General features: G+C 42.8%; 1 protein-coding gene across 2 annotated transcripts in view; it reads left to right on the top strand.

The window, feature by feature from the left end:
• LOC128807898 (sucrase-isomaltase, intestinal-like) overlaps positions 1-22,831 on the top strand; it is a 59,087-nt gene that overhangs the window by 6,816 nt on the left and 29,440 nt on the right. For both annotated transcript variants that reach the window (XM_053978591.1, XM_053978592.1), the window contains exons 5-9: positions 6,661-6,829; positions 7,432-7,528; positions 8,565-8,677; positions 17,400-17,525; positions 18,496-18,627. In XM_053978591.1, coding sequence (XP_053834566.1) covers positions 6,661-6,829; positions 7,432-7,528; positions 8,565-8,677; positions 17,400-17,525; positions 18,496-18,627 — 637 coding nt within the window. The remainder of the gene's footprint in view (positions 1-6,660; positions 6,830-7,431; positions 7,529-8,564; positions 8,678-17,399; positions 17,526-18,495; positions 18,628-22,831) is intronic.

Genomic DNA, 22,831 nt, shown 5'->3' with positions numbered 1-22,831 from the left:
CAAACTCAGGGTCCATCTAATCACAATAACAGGGGAAAGGAATAAACTGTGTGAGGGGAGAGACATTAACAGCTGATTGCAAACCTCAAGCACAGCCAGGAGCAAGAATAAAAGGCCAAGTCCTGCTACATTTTCAGTTTGCTCCAAGCTCATCAGTTGACAGCTGCTGCCTTGCCTGCATGGGACGAAAATTAGACAGAGTCATGTAGGGAGATGATCCAGGCGCTGCTGGGGGCTGCTGGGACCAGGAGCTCTTGGGCTGCCTCCCTTTGTCATCCCAGTAATGCCTCTTGGCTTATTCATTCTTACTTTTCTCCTTCTCATCCACTGCTGTCCTGTTCTCTGTCCCATCCCATCCTGCCTCCTTCTGCTCTGCTTTTCTCCCTCTCCAATGCTCCTGCTGTTTTGTCACTAGCCAGGGAAGGTCCTTTTCTGTGCTAGTAGCTATCCAAAGCCATGGGGGTAAAGAGGTGCCACGACCACACATTCACTAGGGAGATGCCAAGGGGATCAGATGAGACACAGAAAAGCTTCTGCTCCTATCCAGACGTCAGGTTTTTCTGTTTTCCACAAGAAAACTAGACACCTGCATCTGATTTAAGGCTGCAAATCACAGTACTGAACCATGAGGAACAGGGACTAGTGCATGAATCTCCTGCCCCAAGGAAGAAGCTCCCAAACTACCATCGTTGTTGGGCAGTGGAGACTGCAGAGAACCTCTTTTTACTCCCGTCATGCTTGGAAAATAACTGTTTCAGCAAAATTGGTGTGGTCAGTGGAAAAACGTTTTGTCAAGAGATTTGCTTTAGTTTAGTAAATCCTTGCTTAGGATATCCTGGTTGATCTTGCAGCTCTCATGGGAAACTGTCCTATTGTTGGCCAGGGCCCTACATTGGTAAAAACAGGAGAGAAAATAGTGTGTTGTAATAAGGCAGGTGAGCAAGCTAAACAGCCTGTGAGTTGTTTTGTGGCACATACACTCAGGTTAAGCGCTGTTCTCCTTGCTGCTTCTCCCACACTAACAACAGCAACCACTGGAGGAGGTAGTATCAACTGAGAGCAGGAAGGCTCCAAGAAAGTGTAGATTTTCTCAAGAACAGAGAGCGAAAGGCTGGGAAGTGATAAATAACAAACACATGCTTGTTTTGCAGTGTGTGATTACTCTGTGGGATTCATTGCCCCAGGGCAGCACTGACACAGGAGGCCTAGCAGGATACACGTTCAGGCATAATAAAAAAATCATCTGTGGGAAAATAAAACCCCCAAATACTTTTGTCTCCATGCTTCACAACATCAGTTAATTCTATGAAAACAGCCAGAAACTTCCTCCATAAGCAGATTATTGCAAGACTGGCTCTGAGTGACATCTTATGCCTTCCTTTGTGATATCTGGCCTGGGCCATTGCTGGAGACAGGCTGCAGAGGGATGGACTACTGATTTGATTCTCCACTTTAATATCCTGACTTTTCCTTCATGATGTCACACAAATAATGGAAGGCAGAACATTTTTTTTTACAAGCCAGATAAGGCCTACTTTCTATTAAGCATTTGGAATACCTTGTTTGCTATTGCACTTGGGAATATACTGCACAAATAACCAAAAGGTAATCAAGATTTTTCCTAATTTCCAAAAAGGCTGTTGTAGAGTTCAGCTGCTTTTTTTTTATTTTTAGCACAGACACCACTTACCACGAAGGTGTTTTTACCTAGGCAAGGCTATTAGAATGATTTATAACGCTATTGTCATAACTGCAGTTTTGCTGAAAGCAAGGGGAGGAAATTGTATGCATCATGGGTAGAATGGGTTTGTTCCTAGTTTGTAAGAGCCATTATTTTAATCTTCTAATCATTAAGATTTCTGTTACCTAGGCGAGAAATATTGTAGGTATATCACTTACCCATTTTTCATGCAAAAATGAAGCATTGTATATCCAGTGAGTTATAGGACGTTTCCTGATATCACAACAATGAATACAGTAGAAGTAGAGCAGAAATGTGTCAATGACTGTAAATATACTCTGCACTTCTTTTTCTTTTATAAATGTCATGTTTGTGGAAAATTTCTTGATCACTCCTCCTGATTTTCTCCACCTACTTGACAAATCAACTTTAAAGTAAGATAAACATATAAAAATTCAGTCTTGGTGGACCTTCTGCACTCCAGTGGTGTCCCAAGACTTACAGCTAATAAGGAATACAACTGTTGTGAAAGAGTGTAATGGTTTAACCCCAGCCAACAGCCAAGCACCACACAGTTGCTTGCCCAATCCTACCTGAAAGATGGAGAGTATTGGAAGGGTAAAAGTGAGAAAACTCATGGGTTGAGACAGGAACAGTTTAATAACAGAAAAAAAAAAGTAGTAGTAGTAGAAGTAATAATAATAATAATAATAATAATAATAATAATAATAATAATAATAATAATAATAATAAATGTAATTAAAAGGAAAATAACAGAAAGAAAAGAAAGAAAAGTACAACCCAAGAAAGAAAAGTGATGCAAATGACAACAATTACTCACCACCATCTGACTGATGCCTTCCAGTCCCTGAGCAGCAGTCCCCCAGCCAACCTTCCTGCTAGTTTTAATGCTCAGCATGAAGCCATATAATATGGGATACCCCTTGAGGCCAACTATCCCAGCTGTGTCCCCTCCCTGCTACTTGTGCACTTCCAGCCTCCTTGCTGATGGGGCAGTGTAAGGAGCAGCAAAGCCCTGTTGTGCTCTGTTAAGAACTGCTCAGCAGTAACTAAAACGTCTCTGAATTATCAACAGCTTCCAGCGCAAATCCAAAACATCACTCCATACCAGCTACTGTGAAGAAGGTTAACTCCAGCCAAAACCAGCAGTCAGTGGAAGTATTTTTAGCAATCTGAGATCTGGACTCCTTAGGTGATGCTCCTCAGCAGCTCAAGTGTGTTGAGTCAATCAGTATATTTGAGGTTCATTTGAAAATAGGGTGTGTACTCCTCATTCCCTAAGGTGCTTTAAGCACTTTATGGGCAGCCTGTGCATACTGTGGTAGACCAGGCCCTCTGGAAGGGTGCACCCAAGCTTTGCCAGGAGACTTAGACCCCCTTTTTGGATAGCTGTGGGAAGTTACAACTAAATTTGCACACAGATAATATACAGGGTGGTCTGGAGGCCAAGAAAAGCAGATGTTATAGAGGACGTTTTCTCCAAGTGACTGAGTAGACCAGTTGTTTACAACTTCAGTTAATGATCTCAGTTCTCCAGGATTCCTTGCAACAGGAAGGAAAAAAAAAAAGGACCAAATATCTCCCAACTTAAAATTATTTTCAAATGTCCAGATAATGCACGATGCCTGTCCTAATGATGTATCATATCTGTGTCCCAAGTCTCCTAATTCTGGAGGTTTTGTAAGACCACCTTTAGAAGTGCCACCAGCTGGTTGCTCACGGCAGATGAATCAGTGCTTTGGGCCATTGCACACACTGCAGTCATTGGCCTACAATAAACCTCAACAGAGTGGTTGTTCAGAGAGGTAAATCATCAGGTCCAGTTTGTATTACAAAGGACTGATGATTGCACTCCTGAAAACCATCTTGTACAGCCTTTTAGTCATCTCCCTCAAACATTGTGACAATGTTAGTCATGAACTACACATTCAACATGAGCAGGATGTTTTATCTATCTGCCCACTCACCTTCCTTTAATACTACTTCCTCAGTCCACTCCAGTTATGTTTCATCCTGATAGCCAGTGGCTTGACTGCTGGGTGTGAGACTAGTTCCCTTGCTGGCCAAAAGTGTTAATTTTTACAGAGACCTTTTCAATCTGAGTCATTCTTTTTTTTCTTGATAAGAGGTTAAAAATTAGAGAGGTTTACTCTTTAGTATAGTGCACCATGTATGGAAGAAAAGAGCAGCTTTTATCAATCAGACTCCTTGGACAGGTGATAGCTGATTGTTCAAAGACAAATGGCCAGGCAGATGTGTGGGGAGGCTGGTTTGTATTTTCATAGGCAGGAGTGTTCCTACCACAGACACACTAACAGCTTAAGACTTTCAGCAGTAAATGTGACTGCAGCTATTACCTCTTGTGCAAAAAAGAAGGGTTCTTGTCCTCACAGACTTTGCCTTGTCTAACTTCTAGCAGGGGTTGCATTTTTGACAGTGAGCAACTGTTCAGCTTCAGCTGTGTTTTTACATTTTTTAGACCCCTTCTGTTGTCCATCACAGTGGTTTTATGGTTCATAGGACTCTTGGAGGAGAACCACGCAAATTCCTGCAAACATGATGTAATTTTGTGCTCCGTCCTGTTTTGTTCCTTCTATCTGCTTTAAACCAGCAGGAAGGAAGGTGGGAGAAATATGACCTTTTCTTTTATTGTGTACAAGGGTTTAAGGAATGGGTTTTTTTTATTTTTTGTTTTTCATTTAAATGATTGTTCCTTGCCGACACCACATGAGCAAACACATAAAGTAGCACAACAGCTACCATGGTGTGCTGGAGAGCACAAGGACTCAGGAAGTTGCTTGGGGGTGAAGGCAGAGAATAGTGCCAGGGGAAAACCTGCTCATGCTTTCCTTCAGATGGAGATGACATAATGATGCCCAGAAAAAAAAGAGTCATTACTAGCCTTTTTATGTCATGGTTAATGCTATATTTAGCACATAGCTATGCTGGCATGTGGAGGTCTAGAGAAAGACAAGGCTGATGGGGAGCTGTGCTGGTGGGGTGGCAGGCCCCAGGGAGCTGAGCCATGGAGGGATGCAGAGCAGGGCACTGTTATGGCAATGTCATGCAGAGGTAGAGTTGCCTGAAGGAATGCATGAGTCATAAACCAGTTTCTCCACAACGTGTAAAGATATGGTGGGGCAGAGGGCTTGTTCCTAGGGTTGTCATTTGCACCACCCCAGTGACCTTCCTGGTCAGGGAGGGGACTTGCTGAGCTGAAGTAATACTTTAATGAAGTAATACTTTAATACCATGGTAACACTAAGAGTTGTCATGATGGGAAATATCCATGCTATAATGTGGGTACCACAAATGTACAAAGCCTCATGTCCTCTGAACAGGCATCATGGGGAGAGCTCAATGACTTAGGACAGATACTTAAACTTTTTCGAAAACATTTCCCCTCTGGCATAATTTGAGATTTTCTTAACCCTGTGGTCTGCTCAGAGCAGTGACCCTTCTTGTCTTGGCACAGAGCAGAGCTGTGTGACAGTTTTCCTTTGGGCAGGAATACAGCTCCAGAGCCCATCCCTATTCCTGCACAGCAACTGCTTCTTGCAGAAAGGCCTCTATTTGTCAAGGACTGGATCTAAGTCTCAGGGATATTTTGCATGCATAACCCTCCTAAAAGAAAATAATTTTATTCAGTACTGCATGTAGGTGGAGATGATGGAAAGGAGGAAGGGAGACGTTCCTGCTGGCAAAAAAAAAACCAAATTGAGTTATATACAAATTCTTACTTCTTCTGCTTGTAAGAAAGGACAAATAAACTTTAAAAAAACACAGAGATCCTTTAGTACCTGTGTGTGACTTTGGATTTGTCTAGGAAAATTTGGGGATAGTTTGTGCCTGAGTCTTGCTTGGAGAGGCAAGGTAGTGCCTTAAGCATCCATTCTTGCAGCCTCATGGGGAGAGCCCGCCAGTGTGGTGGGAGCAGTGGTGCCCTCCCAATCCTCCCAGCAGCAGGGACATGTCCCCAGGCAGGGGTGCTGGGGGCACAGGTGGCAAGCCACTCACCAGAGTGCTCTCCTCATGAAGGTAGAGCTGCTCCCCACCAACACAACCCGTCTCCCATTTCTTTGATTTACCAGTCAATTTGATCAACCATTTAATTTTGTCAAAATCATTGACAGAAGAACATTAAAAGGAGAATTATGCCACTTCTGTGCTCTATGGCTTGGGCTCATTTATTTTAATTAGCTGTAACAAATTCATGGTTAAACAAGGCTCGAGAGGATGCTATCTAAATGAGCTACTCATGGCATACACATGACCATTAACAAAACACTTCTCCACAGCTTGACTGTGTTCTCCCCCATCTAACTTGCAGCTCATTATAGCTCTAGAGATAGGAAACAGAATGTAGCACCTAATTAAAATGTAAGCCTGTGTCCACAGATGATTGAATAGAAATAAATGCATTAAGCTGGTGAGAGAAGCAGGAGAGAGTCATCACAATAAAAACATCTTGTTCAAGTGGAGTCTGGAGAAAACTATACCTCTATTTTAAGGTGCCTGCATGAAGTTGGGAGTATTTGAGTCCTGATACAGCAAATCATTAAAAAAAGCTGATAAAATGTCTTGGTTCTCATTAAGTATTCTGAAATCCACTGTGTAATAACAATTTTTAGCCTTTCACATTGGTTGTCATAGAAATAGCATAAGCAACCACTTATTTTGATAATAAATTTATAGTCTGTCTTCTGTTGTTTTAGTTGCTCTTTTCAAAAATTATATTGATGCATTTTTTTTGCATAAGTAGATGAGATATCTTCAACCATCGCAAGATGAATTTAATATGCTAGGTTAAACACTTTAGACGCATGCATAGAATTTAATGAATTTTTAATAGTGTTATTCTCCAAAATATATAAAAAGTATAAAAAGCCAGACATGAACTTAAAAGAATACCTTCCAAAGAGAAACAAGCTAATCCTGTCTCCCTCTGTTTGTCACAGGTGGGACAGTCCTCTGGTTGATCTGTTTTTTGCCAATCAGTTCCTTGAGATCACCACCACTGTGCCATCCACTTCTGTGTATGGGTTTGGTGAACATGAGCACCCGACCTTCAAGCACAACATGGACTTCGTTACCTATGGCATGTACGCCAGGGACCAGGCGCCAACGGTATGCAACATTTCGTCCTAGTTTGTGTCACCAAAAGGGGGTGGCAAACATGGAGTGTCACAAGCTTCGCAGGTATCATCAGTTTTAATTAAAGACTAAGCCATGAATTGTTTTGAGGGAACTTTGAAACATTTTATCAGAACCTTTCTCACAGTGCAGTTTTCAGGAAAAAGTATATTGTGTGCCAAGATCCTGGTTCAGGAGAGCTTTGCATTTCATGCTTGGATCAATCCCTGTTCATCCAAACAAGCTGGACTTCAGCAGGACTCGTTAGATATTTGGCTGAACTGGAGTCAGTGGTTGATGAGTCTGTTTTAACTAGAAAAGTGATTCTTACTCATGTAATTTCGAAGAGTTTAGCAGAATATCAAAGGTTTAACTGGGAAAGACTAAAAAATTCCATTGTGATAAGGCAGAAAAATGTAACTCTTTTCTGTCAATTTGACTTCACACCAATTTAGATGAAAAAAATCCCCAACCTTTCAAAATAAGTCTCTAACTATGAATGAATTTACTTCCTTGTCTGTGCATATGTATCTACCTGACAAAAGCTATGAAAAATAGCAAAGTCAGTCATACTTCATGTGTTATTTATGTTTCAGTCATTTGCCAACCTCTATGGAGTTCACCCTTTCTACATGTGCGTAGAACCAGACTCCAATGCCCACGGTGTTCTCCTTCTGAACTCCAATGCACAAGGTAAAAAGATATATGGATTCCCTATATGGACTGCATATAGAAATATGATGGATTAGTAAGTATAAAATACTGTTTCACTGACTGCTTTTTCAATGTGGTACAAATATGAGTGACTGTGCGGCTAACTAAGCTTCCAGGACTAATAGATTTTTCAAAGATTTGTCAAAGGGATTTCAGTAAAATTAATTTTTAACAAGGAATTTGGGCATTTTTAGGCATTTTCAGGGAAAATACATTCTTAGCTTTTTTTATTAAAATAGATGCAAATAGAGGGAAAGAAGAAGGTGGAAGAAATTTCCTCTGAGATTGGCATAACAAAATCAAATCAGTTTAGGTTAGTCCTGTATTCTGTCTTTGGAGAATAGTTTTGTATGTTGCCATGGTCACCTTACTGCATTAATCTAGTGGTGTAATTTCAGAAAAGGGGAATCTTCACTTAGTCTATAAAATCAGTTTCCCTTGGCAGACAATGGCTTTCAATAAGATTAAAATAGCATTGAGGAACCCTAAACACAAACTTGTTGATCCTTTGTATAAATAGGAAACTGAGACAAATGGACCTATGCAATCTGCTCTGTGTGGGTTTCTGTGATTTATTGCTGCACCATGCCAATCTGAAAGCAGAGATTACAGAAACACTGGGCAATGACCTGCCTACCTTCAGGCCCTGTTTGCTCATCCAGTCATACCCACAAGGTGCATGGAAGAGCCCAGCGTGCACACACCTAGGATGGATAGGATAGAATAGATTATTTCAGTTGGAATGGGCATAAAACATACTTGTAGTACAACTGCCTGAACACTTCAAGGCTGAGAAAAAGCTAAACATGTTAAGGCATTGTCCAAATGTCTCTTAAAACACTGACGGGCTTGGGGCATAAACAACATCTCTAGGAAGCCTGTTCCAGCATTTACCTGCCCTCAGTAAAGAAATGCCTCCTATGGTTGAGTCTCAACCTCCTTGGGTGCATTCTTGACCTATTCCCATGTATAGTGCAGAGTTGGTTTGTGCTGAGGGCCTTTTTTTCCCTTTTAGATGTTACTCTGTCTCCAAACCCATCTTTAACTTTCCGCACTATTGGAGGGATCCTCGACTTCTATCTCTTCATGGGACCAACTCCTGAAAACGTGGTTCAGCAATACACTGAGGTTAGTAGAAAAGTGTACATGAGCTGTACACAGCCTTGTAGCACAGTCAGCATCTGGTAGTATCAGCGGGTACGGCAGCCAGAGCTTTGTCCTGATCCATTTGTACAAAGCTGCAGCTTCAGATCCATGGGAAAACTGCTGTTTGCTTGAGCATCTGTGAACAGTCTCTGAGTGTCACAGGTAGGCTGGGTGTTCAGTGCACATCTCCAGCCTCTCCTGCAATATGTCAGGATGGGATGCACTAAAGGGATGCAATGATTAGAAAGGTATCTGTCTAAGCTTACTCCTCTCTGGGCTATCACAGTTTTATAGTCTTTGCTGTATGACATGACTGCATTTTGACGCTGCAGGCCAAATAAACAAACTAGGCAGAGGACAGATGGGAATGTTTGGGAACTTCACATATGCTGGATTTCAGAGATATTGAATGGACTTTAAAGTCTTCAAGCTCTTATTTGCCAGTAGAATTGTTTGCTGATTTTGGAGCCATCAGGCTGTTTTTTACTAATGAAAACTCATATAATTGCATTGGAGAGCATGGATGTACAACATTGCATTTCCTGTTGTCTCACAGAGTGTAACTTCTTGCCATCCAATTGCCAAATGTTTTCCAGAGAACTGAGAGTACACATGCAAATGACTGTTTTGGAAGTGTACATGCTATTCTTATCTAGTGAGGACTGTGCAGAAAAAAGTAGCAGATAATATGTTTTTCCTGGTTACCAAATGATGCTTCAACTGGGCCTTTCCACAGAAAATTGCCACCTCAGACGCAAGCTGTGTACGTAAAGAAATCAGTGTCAAACCTAAAGAGTGTGGAGTAAAGCTGCAGTAAGCATGTCACTGTGCAGACCCTGAGGATTAGGCTGCACCTGGAAGGCTGAACAGGGTAGGGCATCCCAGAGCCAGGCACTCAGAGCTCACAGTGAGAGGTGCATATGCTCTGCCTTTCCCCATGACACTCCTCAAAGGGGCCTGAGCTCTGATCTTTAGCAAACATTTTGTCTGTCTTGGCTTTTTAAAGCCTCCATATCCTATGCTTGCCTTCTTTTAAAGTGCCTGTATGGGAACAGAAATATTGTGGTTTAGAGACAGGGAAAAAGAGGATTTAGCCCAGATGGAAAGTATTTCTGGGTTCTGGCTTGGTGAAGGAAGGGATAAAACTTGCTCATGCTGCTGTTTTGGGAAGGCTGGAGCTTCTCTGGGGTGGTGGGCTCTGCTAGACCTTCCTTTTCCAAAGAGAGGTTCAGGTGCTACCTCCCAGAGAGGTGAGAGGTTGATGGTGCTCCCCTATGTCCTGGAGCAGGAGCAACTGCTCTGTTTCTTGGAGGTTTCCAGCTCCTTCTGCACATCATCCCCACCCTTGTCTGCCATGGTTTAACCCCAGCTGGCAGCTCAGCCCCACACAGCCACTTGCTCACGCCCCCGTAGTGGGGTGGGGGAGAGAATCCAAAGGGTAAAAGTGAGAAAATTCGTGGGTTGAGATAAAGACAGTTTAATGGGTAAAGCAAAACTGTGCACACAAGCAAAGCAAAACAAAGAATTCATTCACCAGTTCACAGGAGCAGGAGGGTGTTTAGACACCCCCAGGAATCAGGGGAATGGCTGAACATGTGACTGTTACTGGGAAAGACAAATGTCATCACTCTGAATATCCAGCTCCCCCTTCCTCTTCCCCCAGATTTATGTGCTGAGTATGAAGCCATTCAATACAGACTCTCCCTCGGGTCAGTTGGGCTCAGCTGTCCTGGCTGTGTCCCCTCCCAACTCCTTGTGTACCCCCCAAGCCTCCCCACTAGTGGTGTGGGGCAAAGGCCTTGACTCTGTGTAAGCACTGCTCAGCAAAATCAAATATATTCCTGAATTATCATCACTATTTTCAGCACAAATCCAAAACACAGCCCATTCCAGTTACTATAAAGAAAACTAACTATATCCCAGCCCAAACCAATGCACACTATCTCCGATGCCAGTGCCACAGAGCAGCAAGCAAGCTGGGATTTTAACTTACACATGGGTATTAAAACCACCGCCGGGGGGGGGGGGGGGGGGTGGGAAGGGGGGAAAAAAGGAAAGCAACTCTCCCCCAGGCTGGAGCTTTGATCCCCATTTCATGGGAGTTAGTGCCGCAGTGTGATGGAAATTAGAGCCACGCCTGTTCCTTTTCAAAGTCTTTTACTGGTGTTTGAAGGCAGCATTTCTGTGGCTTAGCAGGTGGTCAGCATCTGAAAATAAAATGAGAGAGTTCTCACTCTCCAGCTGATGGGTAGTGGCAGCTCACTTTCCACCCCTGTCTCTGGAAATGGAGCTGGAGCAAAGAAAACAAGGTAAAGGAGAGCAGTGGGCGTCTCCTAATGAGACATGTCACATGCCAGGACAAAAAAATCCTGTTCTGTATTCTCTGAGCTTGTGCTCAACTCTCTAGGGAATCTTAAAGAATGCATGTTAGTAATTTCAATGTGAAATAATAACTTCTTCAGTAAACATCCTGAAATTCCAAGGTCAAAAATGTTACAGTTACCATATTATTAGTCTCTAGGGTAATAATTTGACTTTATGTACAAGATATGTGGGAAGGTGAAGGAGACAGAAAAGACTTTATTTTTCAATTGTCTTTTCTGTCACACTGAGAGGATTTTCCCTGTGCAGTCATTGTCATGTTGAAAGAGAAAGCAACAATGCTGTAGGGAAAGAGAAGGGGTAGAAAGGAGAAGCGTGACTGATGTCTGCAAGGCACTGCTCAGCAGCATGGCTCGGCTCTCTGAGCTGTTTGCGTGGGTCTCCTCTGGGAATTGGTGTTTTGGGAGCTCCTGGCTGCAGGGGCCCCTGGTGGGACCAGGCTGCACTGCTGCAGAGCTTCTCAGTGGAATAGCACCTGCCTCCCTCCTGAGCAAGTCTGGCCCAGTCACTGCTTTTTGCAGGGACCACTCATTTTATCTCTCCAGGATGTCCCCACTGGTGTGGCAGGGTGGCCAGGTGCCAGTGGGTGCACAGCTGGTGAGAACAAGGGAGCTGTTTCCAGGGCAAAGTGCTTTACACTTTGTCACCTTTCTCAAATGTTTTGTGCCATTGCCTCCAGTGCCATTTCAGTATCTGAGCCACCTCTCTGCCCCTGCTATGCTTGTTTCTGTGAGAGGTTTAGGAGCTTAGCTCTGCTCCCTCCAAACCAGTGAGTTAGGACAGCTTTGTAACAAAGCTCTTTATTTGGCCTCTGGAGTATACAAGATTTCCCCACACACCTCTCCAGGTTGACACCACCACCAGGGTGGACCATGGACTCTTGGCCAGAGCTGCTGGGTCCAGGCTATGCCAAGAGCAGAGCTCTTGGCCCTCTGTGTGGTGATCAGCTGCCTTGCCAGAGTCACCAGCCTCTCTGCATCGTTGGAGTGAGGACAGGTAACAGCAAAAGCTGTGGTGGCCCTGGATGCCAGTCTGGCCAAGGATAATCTGCTTTAAATGGGCTCCAAGAGTGAGGCAAGGTGTGAGAGGGGAGCAGAGGGTGATGCTGGTACCTCTGTCCCTCTAGTGTGTGCTGTATGGAGCAGAGGTGAGCTGTAGGATGCATCCTGCCAGTGGCACCAGAGTGCTACAGCAGTGGCAGCAGCTATAGGGTATGTGCTGGGCATGGTCCCATGGGAAGGAGAAGCCTCCAGCCCAATTCTTCTGCTCCCTCCTGTCCCTGAGCCCAGCTGTGTGGGGTGTTACTCCTGCCACATCTAAGGCATCTCAGATTGTCCTGTACAGCTCTCTCTATATGACAGTGATCACATTTTTCTCCTACTGCAGAAGAGGTTTGGTGTGCAGAACAGTTATGTAACACAAATCTCACTTTTAACAGCAAACACCTCCATTTGCAGGAGGGTGAGAAAAAGCAGCAACAAGCTAAAGAGTTCAAGCACTGACCTCAGCCTGGCTGAGGCTCTGCAGTCACACCTAATACCAGGCCAGCGTTGCCAAGACCACCGGTGGCCTTTCAGAACAGACCAACAGTGCATAGCAGTAGTGTGTGAGCTCCATAACAAGACACTCAGGAATGTTAGGGTTCAAAAAACAGATATTTAATAGCTCTTGGGTAAAGGCCATGAGTTTGTTATCTTGTCACAAGTTATCCAATAACAAGCTGTAAGTGAGCATACTGTAAGTCTTCCGATTCTGTTTGGAGAGAAAATTGCTGGTTTGCTTCCTCCTTACAGAAGTGTGGGCTAGTTACAGGTGTAAGGGACTCAGAGGTCTCTAGTCCACTCTCCTATTGGAGAGGTAACCTGGGGAACCTGCTTGTACATAGATCTTTTCACAGATGATTCAGTGAGAATCTTGGAGCTGAATTCCCCAAGAAGGAATAAATAGAATAAATAGCTGATAATTGTTCTGTGCAGCAAAAACCAAGATTTGAAGACCTTGGCATTGAAAATCCTTATTTTTTTATATTCCTGAGGTTGTGAGCATCTTTATGGTTCAGCAGCTGTAGGGCCTTTCCTTTTGCTCTCCTAAATCAAGGCTTAGCTTCTGTTAACAGACTTTGAGTGAAGGTTACCCTCTAACTGACTGGGTGCCCACAGCACTCAGCTGCTTGTCTTAGTCATAGCAGATAAGCTGAATACAGATACTTGGGCCATAGGAGCACCTGTGGAATTTAGCCATTGTGTATTTAGCCATACAGAAACACTAAATCCAGTGCATTGGCCCACTTGGGTTTTATAGTTTCCTCCCTTTGAAGAAAGGGAGTTGAAGCAAATATCAATCTTAGGATGTAAGTTTAGCAATCTGCATTGTAGGATGTCTCAGCTCCTTTGTGAGCACAGGAAAGAGTACCTCTCTCCAGCCTCTGTGATATATAGGCATAACTCTGCAGCTGTCTCTCTCTCTCATCAAAGTCTTTGGTCATAGTGTTAACAGAATAAGATCCTGATTTACTCTATAGAATTTATAACCTAGTACATATAATTGATGCTCATATTAATAATAGTATTTGTCCAATAATCAAACACAGGGGAAATGAATACAGATCACCTGCTCCCTAGACACAGATTTTATCTGTTAGATATACTTGTTTCCACTGAACTTCCTTCTTATCACAAAGTGCTTCCAGGGTACCTCCTCAATACATCAGCTCTCAGGTGGCTCTGAAAAAAAGTGAAAACAAATATATGTAATGCTAAGCTATGTAAACATGGAAAAACTAACAGTTAATTTATTAAACATCAGGAGTTATTTAAGAAGCAAGTGCAGGAAGAATTCTGGAACAGAAAATAAGATCTTTGTTTTTTTACTGTTTCTGCATTACCATATTTTTGTGGGTTTTGTTTTCCCCTTCATTTTGGATACCACATATGTTTGCTGTTTCTACGTTTTCCTCCCTCAGTTCCCCTGTCATGCCCCATCTACCTTTTCTGATTCTATGGGAGTCAATTTTGCCAAGCAGGCTTTCTCTGGCTGCTGCACTTTCTGATCATTTGTATGCAGAATGCAATCTGTATGAATTAACTAGATCCTAAATATATATCAAATCCAACTTGAGTCTTCAGGTTAGCAAAATTACATTCCTGCCTCTGCTGATCCATCAGTGAGTGGGTACCATATGTCAGTTACTTTATCAGGAAGCTTCAGGGGGATCCATTAGAGAGAGTCCACAGCATAATTAGAAAAAAGAACATTTGTTTTCCCAGCTGCCCTGTTTTCATCCTTCCTCTTCAAATATTCTGCTGGTTTCAATTAAGCTCACCATAGATGCACCAGCCTGGTGAACCTAGAGAACTAATTGCTTTAAACCTTACTATCTTCCTTGCAAGGTAGATATTTTTCTGTTGGTTCAGCTGTAATCTAAAACTCCTCAAGGGATGCTGTCACAAAATACTGTCTCACTCTGTGGTCCAGAATGACACAGCCCCATCCCATAAGGGTGAGCAGGTGAACCCCAGCAAACCCCAGTGCTGGGGACATGCCCTTTTGGAAGGGCTCTGACTGACACACCAGTGGCCACAGCTCCACCTCCAGCCCCAGTGCTCTCCACCTGCATGCTTGATAGGACATGGGGGAAGAAGCCAATCCCCATCTAACTCTTGAAATGCATTGTACTGGCAATGTCCCAGACTGACAATTAGTCAGTCCTCCTGGCAATGTCCTCCCCAGGCAGGAGTGACCTGGGGTATCACAGGACCCAGAGCAGAGCTGATCAGCAGTTTCCACTGCCTCTGCCCAGGCTGGTTCCCCCTTTCCCATTTCCCAGCCTGCTTGAGAAGAGGCAGCAGATGCCATGCAGACATCCTGCCAGGGCACAGGGCTCTGCATTGAGCTGCAGGATTAATATTTATCAGCCAGTTTTCCCTATTTCTCTTGTCCAAGATGAGAAGCCTGTGCACAAAGCATTTATTTCATTAGGGAGTTCTTTTGTTTTGGTCTGTTTTTTAACCTTGTTTGTAGAGGTCATTCTCTGTTTCCAGTAGAGAAAGCAAGGGCAAAATATGCATCTGCTTTAGGAGCACAAAATGGTGGGTTCACAAAGCTCATCCTGCAGCCTTTGCTGGTCTAAAACAAGCTCTGCTGCCTCCTCAGATGAATTTCTCCTTGACATGGTGAGTGTGGATGTGACAGAGAAGAAGACTTCTGAGGCAATGCCCTGAGGCTTGCCATGCTGTGTTGGACACTTTGCTGCTGGCTCACAAGGTGTCTGGGAGATTGTCCTGAGCCACCACAGCCCATTCAGCTCTCCACAGAAAACCCCAGCAGAGCTTGAAAGATGGTCTCGCTGATCAGATGTGTCCAGACATGCTGGAATAAAACTGATGACATGTGCAAGGAGATGGGATAGCACCAGGGTAGTTATGGCATGTGTCTGCCCATCGGCCTCCCCCTACATAGTAGGCACCACCTTTGTCTGTTCAGAGCCTGCCCTGGCAAGGGCACAGCAGTGTGCAGTGGAAGCTGAGTGCCTCTGTGGCACTGCTGAGAGCTGCCTTCACTTCTTCTGAAGATTCCAGCCTCCAGCTGAATTGGAGGAGAAGTGGGTATTGAGGAGGATCAGGAAAGTTAAGTCTGGTGGGACAGGACAAGTAGCAGGTGTAGGGACAGCTGTGCTGATCAGCTGGAGTGTCCCTCCTGGAGACACCCAAAGCATTAACCTCACCAGTCGTTACGGCCTCCTTATGTTTCTGCTTATGTGAAACAGCAGCATCCCAACAAGTAGCCAACACTGTAGCCAAATTTGTAATGTTTGGATGTGTGTTCCCAAGCATTTCATGTTTGGAAGCAATTTACCCTCTGTGTTTTCCAGCTCAGGGGCATTAAAAGCATCCTCAGCTTTTCTCCGCCTCTCTCCCCCATGTGGCTTTCTGTCTGATGCACTCTGTACATCCATGTACTGATGCTCTAGCATGTGATGTATTTTAGAGCAATTTCAAGCTCAGCCTTGCTTTCCCAGGTCAGACTCTTCCTAGAGAAAATCCCATAGGAACGTATGCCTTCATGCAGTGCATGTCCAGAGAGCTTAGCAATGCAATAGATACAGACTGCCAGAAGTGCCTTGTTTTATTTATTTAAAGTAGATGGGGTTTAGCTGCCAATATGTGAGTTTTGTTGGTTTTCACTTTTCAGGATAATTACCTAACTATGGATATCCACAAGGAAATAAGGGAGGAACCATTATTTAGCCAAAGGGGGACAATAGCTGCAGCTGATTAATAAGTCATGGGTGCTTACTAGCTACTAGATTTTCATGTATTGCCTGCAAAGGTGTTAGAAATAAAAATCAAAGGTTAGCTTCATTGGATTTAACTAAAATAAGGATTTCAGAAGATGAACCCCAGAAAACACTGGTGTGTACTAATGAGACAAAGCCAGACTTCAGCTTATTTGTAGAACAGACACATCGTAATTGCCCACTGCTCATCCCAGGTTACCACAGCAGCTCTCACCGGGGGAAGCAGAGCAGGACACCTTGCTTCCCTCCCTTGCTTACTCTCAATTGAGTTTCCTCATGCCATTTACAGATGGATTACATTCAGACAGTGGAAATCAAATATTTATACAATCATATTTAACTCATTACCTTGTGTTTCGGTTGAGAATTTTTTGGATCAAACAGTAACTCTGGCCTTGAAGAGGGTTGTCAGTGCCTGGCAGCACAAGGCTGTGGGCCAGCAATAACAGTAGTCAGCCAAAAGTAACTGAGTTTCATCAGATTGGTGTGTAAATATGATTAAAATTTCAGAGAGTTCAAATGAAGATCAGACTCTTGATAAGTTAGTTCAGCTGGATGTGGCAAGAGAAGTTTACAAAGCTTATGTTGCTGTGTGTTCTTGGAGATTTGCCTTCTGTTGACCAAGGGGTTTGTGGACTTGTCATGGATCAGGTGGCATGAGGATCCACACTGGATTTCTGCTGGCATGTGCCCTGTCAGTGAGGGTACATGCTGCTGTGCAGAGACTGAGACCACATTTAACATTAGCCTGGCTTTTTTACACCGTGTTTCCACTGAGGTGTTCTTAGAAGTGATGCTCAGTGCTGGTGTTGTTGGAGTCTCTGTGAAGGGCAAGGATCCACCAGAGAAGTGCCGAGCATGCTGTGCCAAGAGCCACTTGGAGAAAGGAATGGGTATTTAATGGGGGTGTGATGTCTGTGCCCTGGTCTTTGTGCCTTAAATGATCTGGAAGCCTCTCCTGGTGTTTCAGAATAACTTCTTTTCCTCTCACCCCTTGTGTTTCTGTATTCCTCATTCCTGCTGCAGGCCATTGGACGCCCACACATGCCAGCCTACTGGTCTCTGGGATTCCAGCTCTCCCGCTGGGGCTATAACAGACTTGACGTTTTAAAGGCAACTGTGGATCGCATGAAGCACTATGACATCCCATACGTAAGTATGAATCGTTCGCTGTGTGTGCTAATCTTACACTCTGAAGTGAGTACAATTATAATGGTGGGAAAATAATTATCTTACAAAGAGAATTGTAGGATAAAAGGACTTTCATAATCTTATGCAGTGGGATTGCATGTAATATCTTCATAATGCTTAAAAGAACATTTAAAGTGGGCTGTGAACATGATGTTTAAATGCTGTTCTTGGCTGCTTAACAGGTGATTTTGGTGTGGATTTGCAGTATGAGGTACTAGCATTTTAAAAACAAATAATGAAAAACAAACCTCTGATGCAGATCACTGCAAAATAGTTGTTAAACTAGGACTTTTACATTTTCTTGTAGTCCACTGCTAGGATTGCAATTACCGTCTCAGGTTTCATTGCATATGTTAGTTGCCTTTTAGAAATACCGTTGCATACATTCTGATTTCCGTATCAAATACTTCAGTCATAGAATCACAGAATAGTTGGAATTGGAAGAGACCATTAAAGGCCATCTAATCCAACCCCCCTGAAATGAGCAAGAGCATCTTCAACTAAATCAGGTTGCTCAGAGTCCCATCCAACTTAATCTTGAAAGTTTCTAGGGATGGGGCATTCGCCATCTACCTGTGCAACCACCTCATTGTAAAAAATTCCTTCCTTATATCTAGTCTGAATCTACTCTCCTTTACTTTACCCCTTGTCCTATTGCTACAGACCCTACAAAAAACGTCTGACTCCAATTTCTTATAAGCCCCCTTTAGGTATTTAAAGGCTTCAGTAAGTTCTCCCTGGAGCCTTCCCTTCTCCAGGCTGAACAGCCCTAACTCTCTCAGCCTGTCCTCATAGCAGAGGTGCTCCAGCCCCTCTGATCACTTTTGTAGCCCTCCTCTAGACTTGCTCCAACAGATCCATGTCTTCTCTGTCTGAGAACTCCAGAGCTGGATGAAATATTAATGTAATTTTTTACTTTAAAAATGTTTAGGATGTCCAACATTATGATATTGACTACATGGAACGTCGCCTGGACTTTACCTATGATAAAGTGAATTTTGCTGGTCTGCCGGAGTTCATGAAGGAGCTGAAGAAGAATGGAAAGCACAATGTTGTGATTCTGGTAAATTAACGATTGTCTTCATAGCAGTACCTAGGCGCTAACACATGTATACTAATGTAGTAGGTTTTCCATTTTCTCATATGTTGAGAAGAGCTGAAGAACAATTTCTCACAGATTTATTTTTTAAAAGTGTTGTCTTTATTTAATATGTCTGTACCAGTATCATCTCTATTCCAAAACATTAATTCTCTGTCACTTTTTCCCACTCAGTTATAAGAAATTTTGCCTCTGAATTGACATAGGATTGCTTTCATGCAATTCTTTCCCTGAAATGAACAAATAAACTTAATACAGATACAAAAATAGCTGAATAGTGGGAAAACATCTATTCCTAATCACTCTGGAAAGTACTAACTATAATTTATGTTTCCTTGTATTTATTTTTTATCTAAGTCAATGTGAGAGATGATTACTTGTATGCAAATTTGTGGAAACATATGTTAAACCTCTAATCAAAATTGGTGTATGGCCAAATGAATTAATTTGGATACAAGTGAAAATTGGAGTTTTCCATCTTCCCCAGTATTTTTTTCCAGCAAAATTTGCTATTTATCTCCATCACTTCTCTGTACATGTCCTTGTGCCAATATGACTCTGTCACAATAGCTAAGTGAACACCAATGGTGGCAAGGAAACCAGAGACCAATTTAACAGAAATTTAAGTAAAGATGAAAGTAAATTAGGAAATTAAATAAAATCCATTGATAAATTCACAAGATCTTTCTCTCCAGGGTCCCCCAGCAGCTTAGCAGTAGGAGGGCTGCACTCCACAGAGCAGGCTGCAGTTTGTTCATAACCACTGGGGGCAGGATAAGAGGAAAAGCATTTTAAATTGCAGCAGGACAAATTCAAGGCAAACATTAGGGTAAAGCGGCCTGTCTGCAAGGTGAGCTGAGCAACAGACAGCTGCTGAGGCCAGGGTCCCTCCCCAGCTGGGTGCTGTGAACAGGCCCAAGAGACGGATCAGGCGTGGCTCAGGCTGAGCTGACCCGCAGGCACAGGGTAAGGAGGAGACAATCCCACAGGGCTCCTCTCAGGACTTTTTGCTGTAACTGTAGATTTGTAATCTGTTTTCTACCTAAATGGTGAGTTTATATCTTTCATTTGGGTACTTCTTTCATATGGGTACTACCTGTTTGTCCTTACCTCCAACTGCCAGTCTCTCACCCTTCTATTTTCTTTCTTGATACACTAATTCTAGTAAGTGTATTCTCCCTCAGCCTTTCTCTGCTAAGCTAAACAAACACATTTACCTACAATTATATTGATGGCTGATGCTTTTAAGGAGACCAGGATTCAGTTAATCCAACTGAATCATGATGGACAGGTCACTAATATTTGGACCCTAAGTCAAACCAGTCCTTTTAAAATAAGGGCCATGTTCCTCTTCTTGCCCTGGGGGTCCTGTCAAAGGCTTGTGGAGAGAGAGACTGAACAGCAGAGTCCTGAATTGTGGTACAATTGCTCTTTCACTTGTGCTGGTGTATCTGGAGTCAAAATAAGTAAGAGGTACTGCAGTTTTCTCATCTAAAAATCACATTATCTTGTTAAATAGATAGATTAAGGCAGAAGTGCCTCCCTCCTGTCCTTATTTTTTTCTCACAGTTTGTTGTGAAATTTAAAATATGACTGAGGATGATGGATTAGTCAGCACCACAGATAGCTATATCAGTGTTTTCTTTTCAATTGGGAGTTTTCTGATAGTTCCTTTAAACATACCTTTTATTATTTGCCTGATCTTTGCTTTGGTGTACTGTTATTCCATTTACTACTAGGACTCTCAAGCAAAACCACGCAGGCTAAGTGATCAATTACATATTGATAATGGAAACAGCAGTATGCATACAGTGAATGCTGCTTGCTAGCCATTTGTTCCTAAAGATGCCTTCCCCTGAAGGTTCCATTCTGAGAAGCTTGGGGGTGCAGCAGTGAAATCAGTTTTCATCAGTGAAGGTTCAAGGTGCAGTGTTTAAACAGTAACAGATTACTAAGTCACTTTGATGGAGAGAAACTTTAAGACAAAAATAGACCCAAATTAAATGGATGCATCATAGTAAATAACTGAGCAATAGTGAGCACATGTGCTGTCAGGACTGATTTCCAACTGTTAGGCAGTTTAGGTTCTCTGTAACCTCAATACTGCTCTAAAAATGATCTAATCTCTTAGAGCTGTAACATTAAATACCACATGCCTATTTATTGGTTTATCTCAAAATAGTTTGCAAAGCATTAATATAGGAGCAAAATACCAGGAGTTTGGGGTAGCTCTTCCTATGCACTCTTGCCTTTCAGTAAATACATGATAGTCGTCTCTTTTTCATCACTGCTGGGAGGTCTCCAGTTGTTTTGCACTTGCTACTGGATATGAAGCTACAGGCAAGCAGTCGTGGTTTAGTGGGTGAGCTACATGATCTTCTTCCTTAAGAGTTTAACTTCAACAACATTTTTAAAGCCCTTTCAGTTTTTCAGATGGCACATTCTGCAGCAGTGCAGGGAGGTGTTGCTGTATAAATTCAGCTGTTAGACAGATGCAAGGAACATAGTAACTCTTAATTCATGCAACGAGCTAATGGGAATCCAGATAGGAAGCCTTTCTTTCATCCTTCCACTAACCTGTAACCAAGGCCTGTCTTCTGCTCTAGTTCTTTAGCCAAGCTAGTGAAAACAGAGCAAAAGCTGAGCCAGTCTGTCCTTCATTGTTTAAAAGTTAATGAGAAGTATAGGTTGCACTGGTACTGAAGTTTTCTATTTTCACTTTATTATAGTTGCTGATATCTGTCAAAATCTGTCAGCATTCTTTAGTGATGTAAAGTATTCCCCTCAGTTGAGTTGGGAGCTGGAGCAGTGTGAAGGGTTTCATTCCCAAGTGACAGTGAGTGCAATCAAGGCACGTGTAATCCAGTTGGATACTGAAAAAACAATTTGCTATTTAGATTCCCTTTGGATAGTGGCAGTAATGGGTATAATGGGTATAGCAGATTGTTGCCTCCCTCATGATGATTTCAGGAAATGGGCTCTGACTGCAGCCAGTTAGTGTCATGGAAAACCTCTAGTAAATGGATTTGGGGAATGGGTTCCATCTGTCTTATCTCAGATCATTTTGGTCACAAGCAAAGCACAGGTCCTGACAGCCAGCTGTACTGACACTGGCAACCTGCCTGAGGATGGGACCCTGAACTCGGTTGTGTCACCATCACTGTGTTTGCTGGTGCCACACCAGCAGGAGGTCTGCTCCTCATGCTTGTACCCAGTGCTGAGAGTCCTCTGTGACTATGGTCACCTTGAAAGTAGTTTGGCTCCATTACTGGAGCCTCTTAAGTGCAGCCCTTATCTCTCTTAATCTCTTTCAGAGGCCACCTCTATTTAGTGGAAATTGTGACTTTTCATGTCAGTACCTGGTCATCATCATTGCACTAAATAATTGTGCATGTTTCAGCTATGTCAGAACAAATATATTCTTTAGAAACAAAGAAATTCTAAAGTAACAATGAGTACATTGAAAAATTATAAACATTTTTACTAAAGGGGATATTTAATGAAAGACCTTGTATACTGTCTATTAAGTTTCTAAAAATAGAAACAGCTAGGAATGACATAAGTGACAAAATACTTTGAAGTCAAAAGCAACATGCTCATGATTCAAAATAATGCTCGATATATTTAATCCAATTGTGTGAGCTGTAGAGCCAAAAATTTCCAGAGATGAGTTTTTATGGATGTGCGTCAAAATTATGTTTGGGGTGGGGCCGTGGGTGGAAGTGCATCAGTCTGGGTATGTACTGGGTGCTCACAGGTCTTTAGGCAGTCAGCTGGAGTTGAGGATGCTTGGCACTTCTTCCCCAAAATGCTAAAAAGATGAGTGAAGATTCAACAGGCATGAAACTTCTTCCCCACAGACAACCCTTGCAGGCATGGAGAGGTTTTGTTTTCTTTAGCGCAATACTAAACCTGCATAATGTATTAGATTTATGCTCTGGAACAACCTTTCAGCTGAAGGAAACCATAAGTTTGCATTAGGAGTAGCTAATTAAGCTGACTTCTTCTAGCCTTCATGTCCCTTGAGAGACATCTTTACCACAATTATAAGATAATTATTATAGATGGACAGCTTTCTCTTTTGCAAAGTTGGACTATTGAACAAGTTAAAAATGTAATGGACACTTATAGTCCTTTTGGAGGTGACACTAGAGTTAGATAAAATTAA

This window comes from Vidua macroura, chromosome 5 (assembly GCF_024509145.1).
Source record: "Vidua macroura isolate BioBank_ID:100142 chromosome 5, ASM2450914v1, whole genome shotgun sequence".
NCBI classification, from domain to species: Eukaryota; Metazoa; Chordata; class Aves; order Passeriformes; family Viduidae; genus Vidua; species Vidua macroura.
Note: the sequence above shows the minus strand (reverse complement) of the source record. Positions and strands in the feature narration are given on the sequence as shown.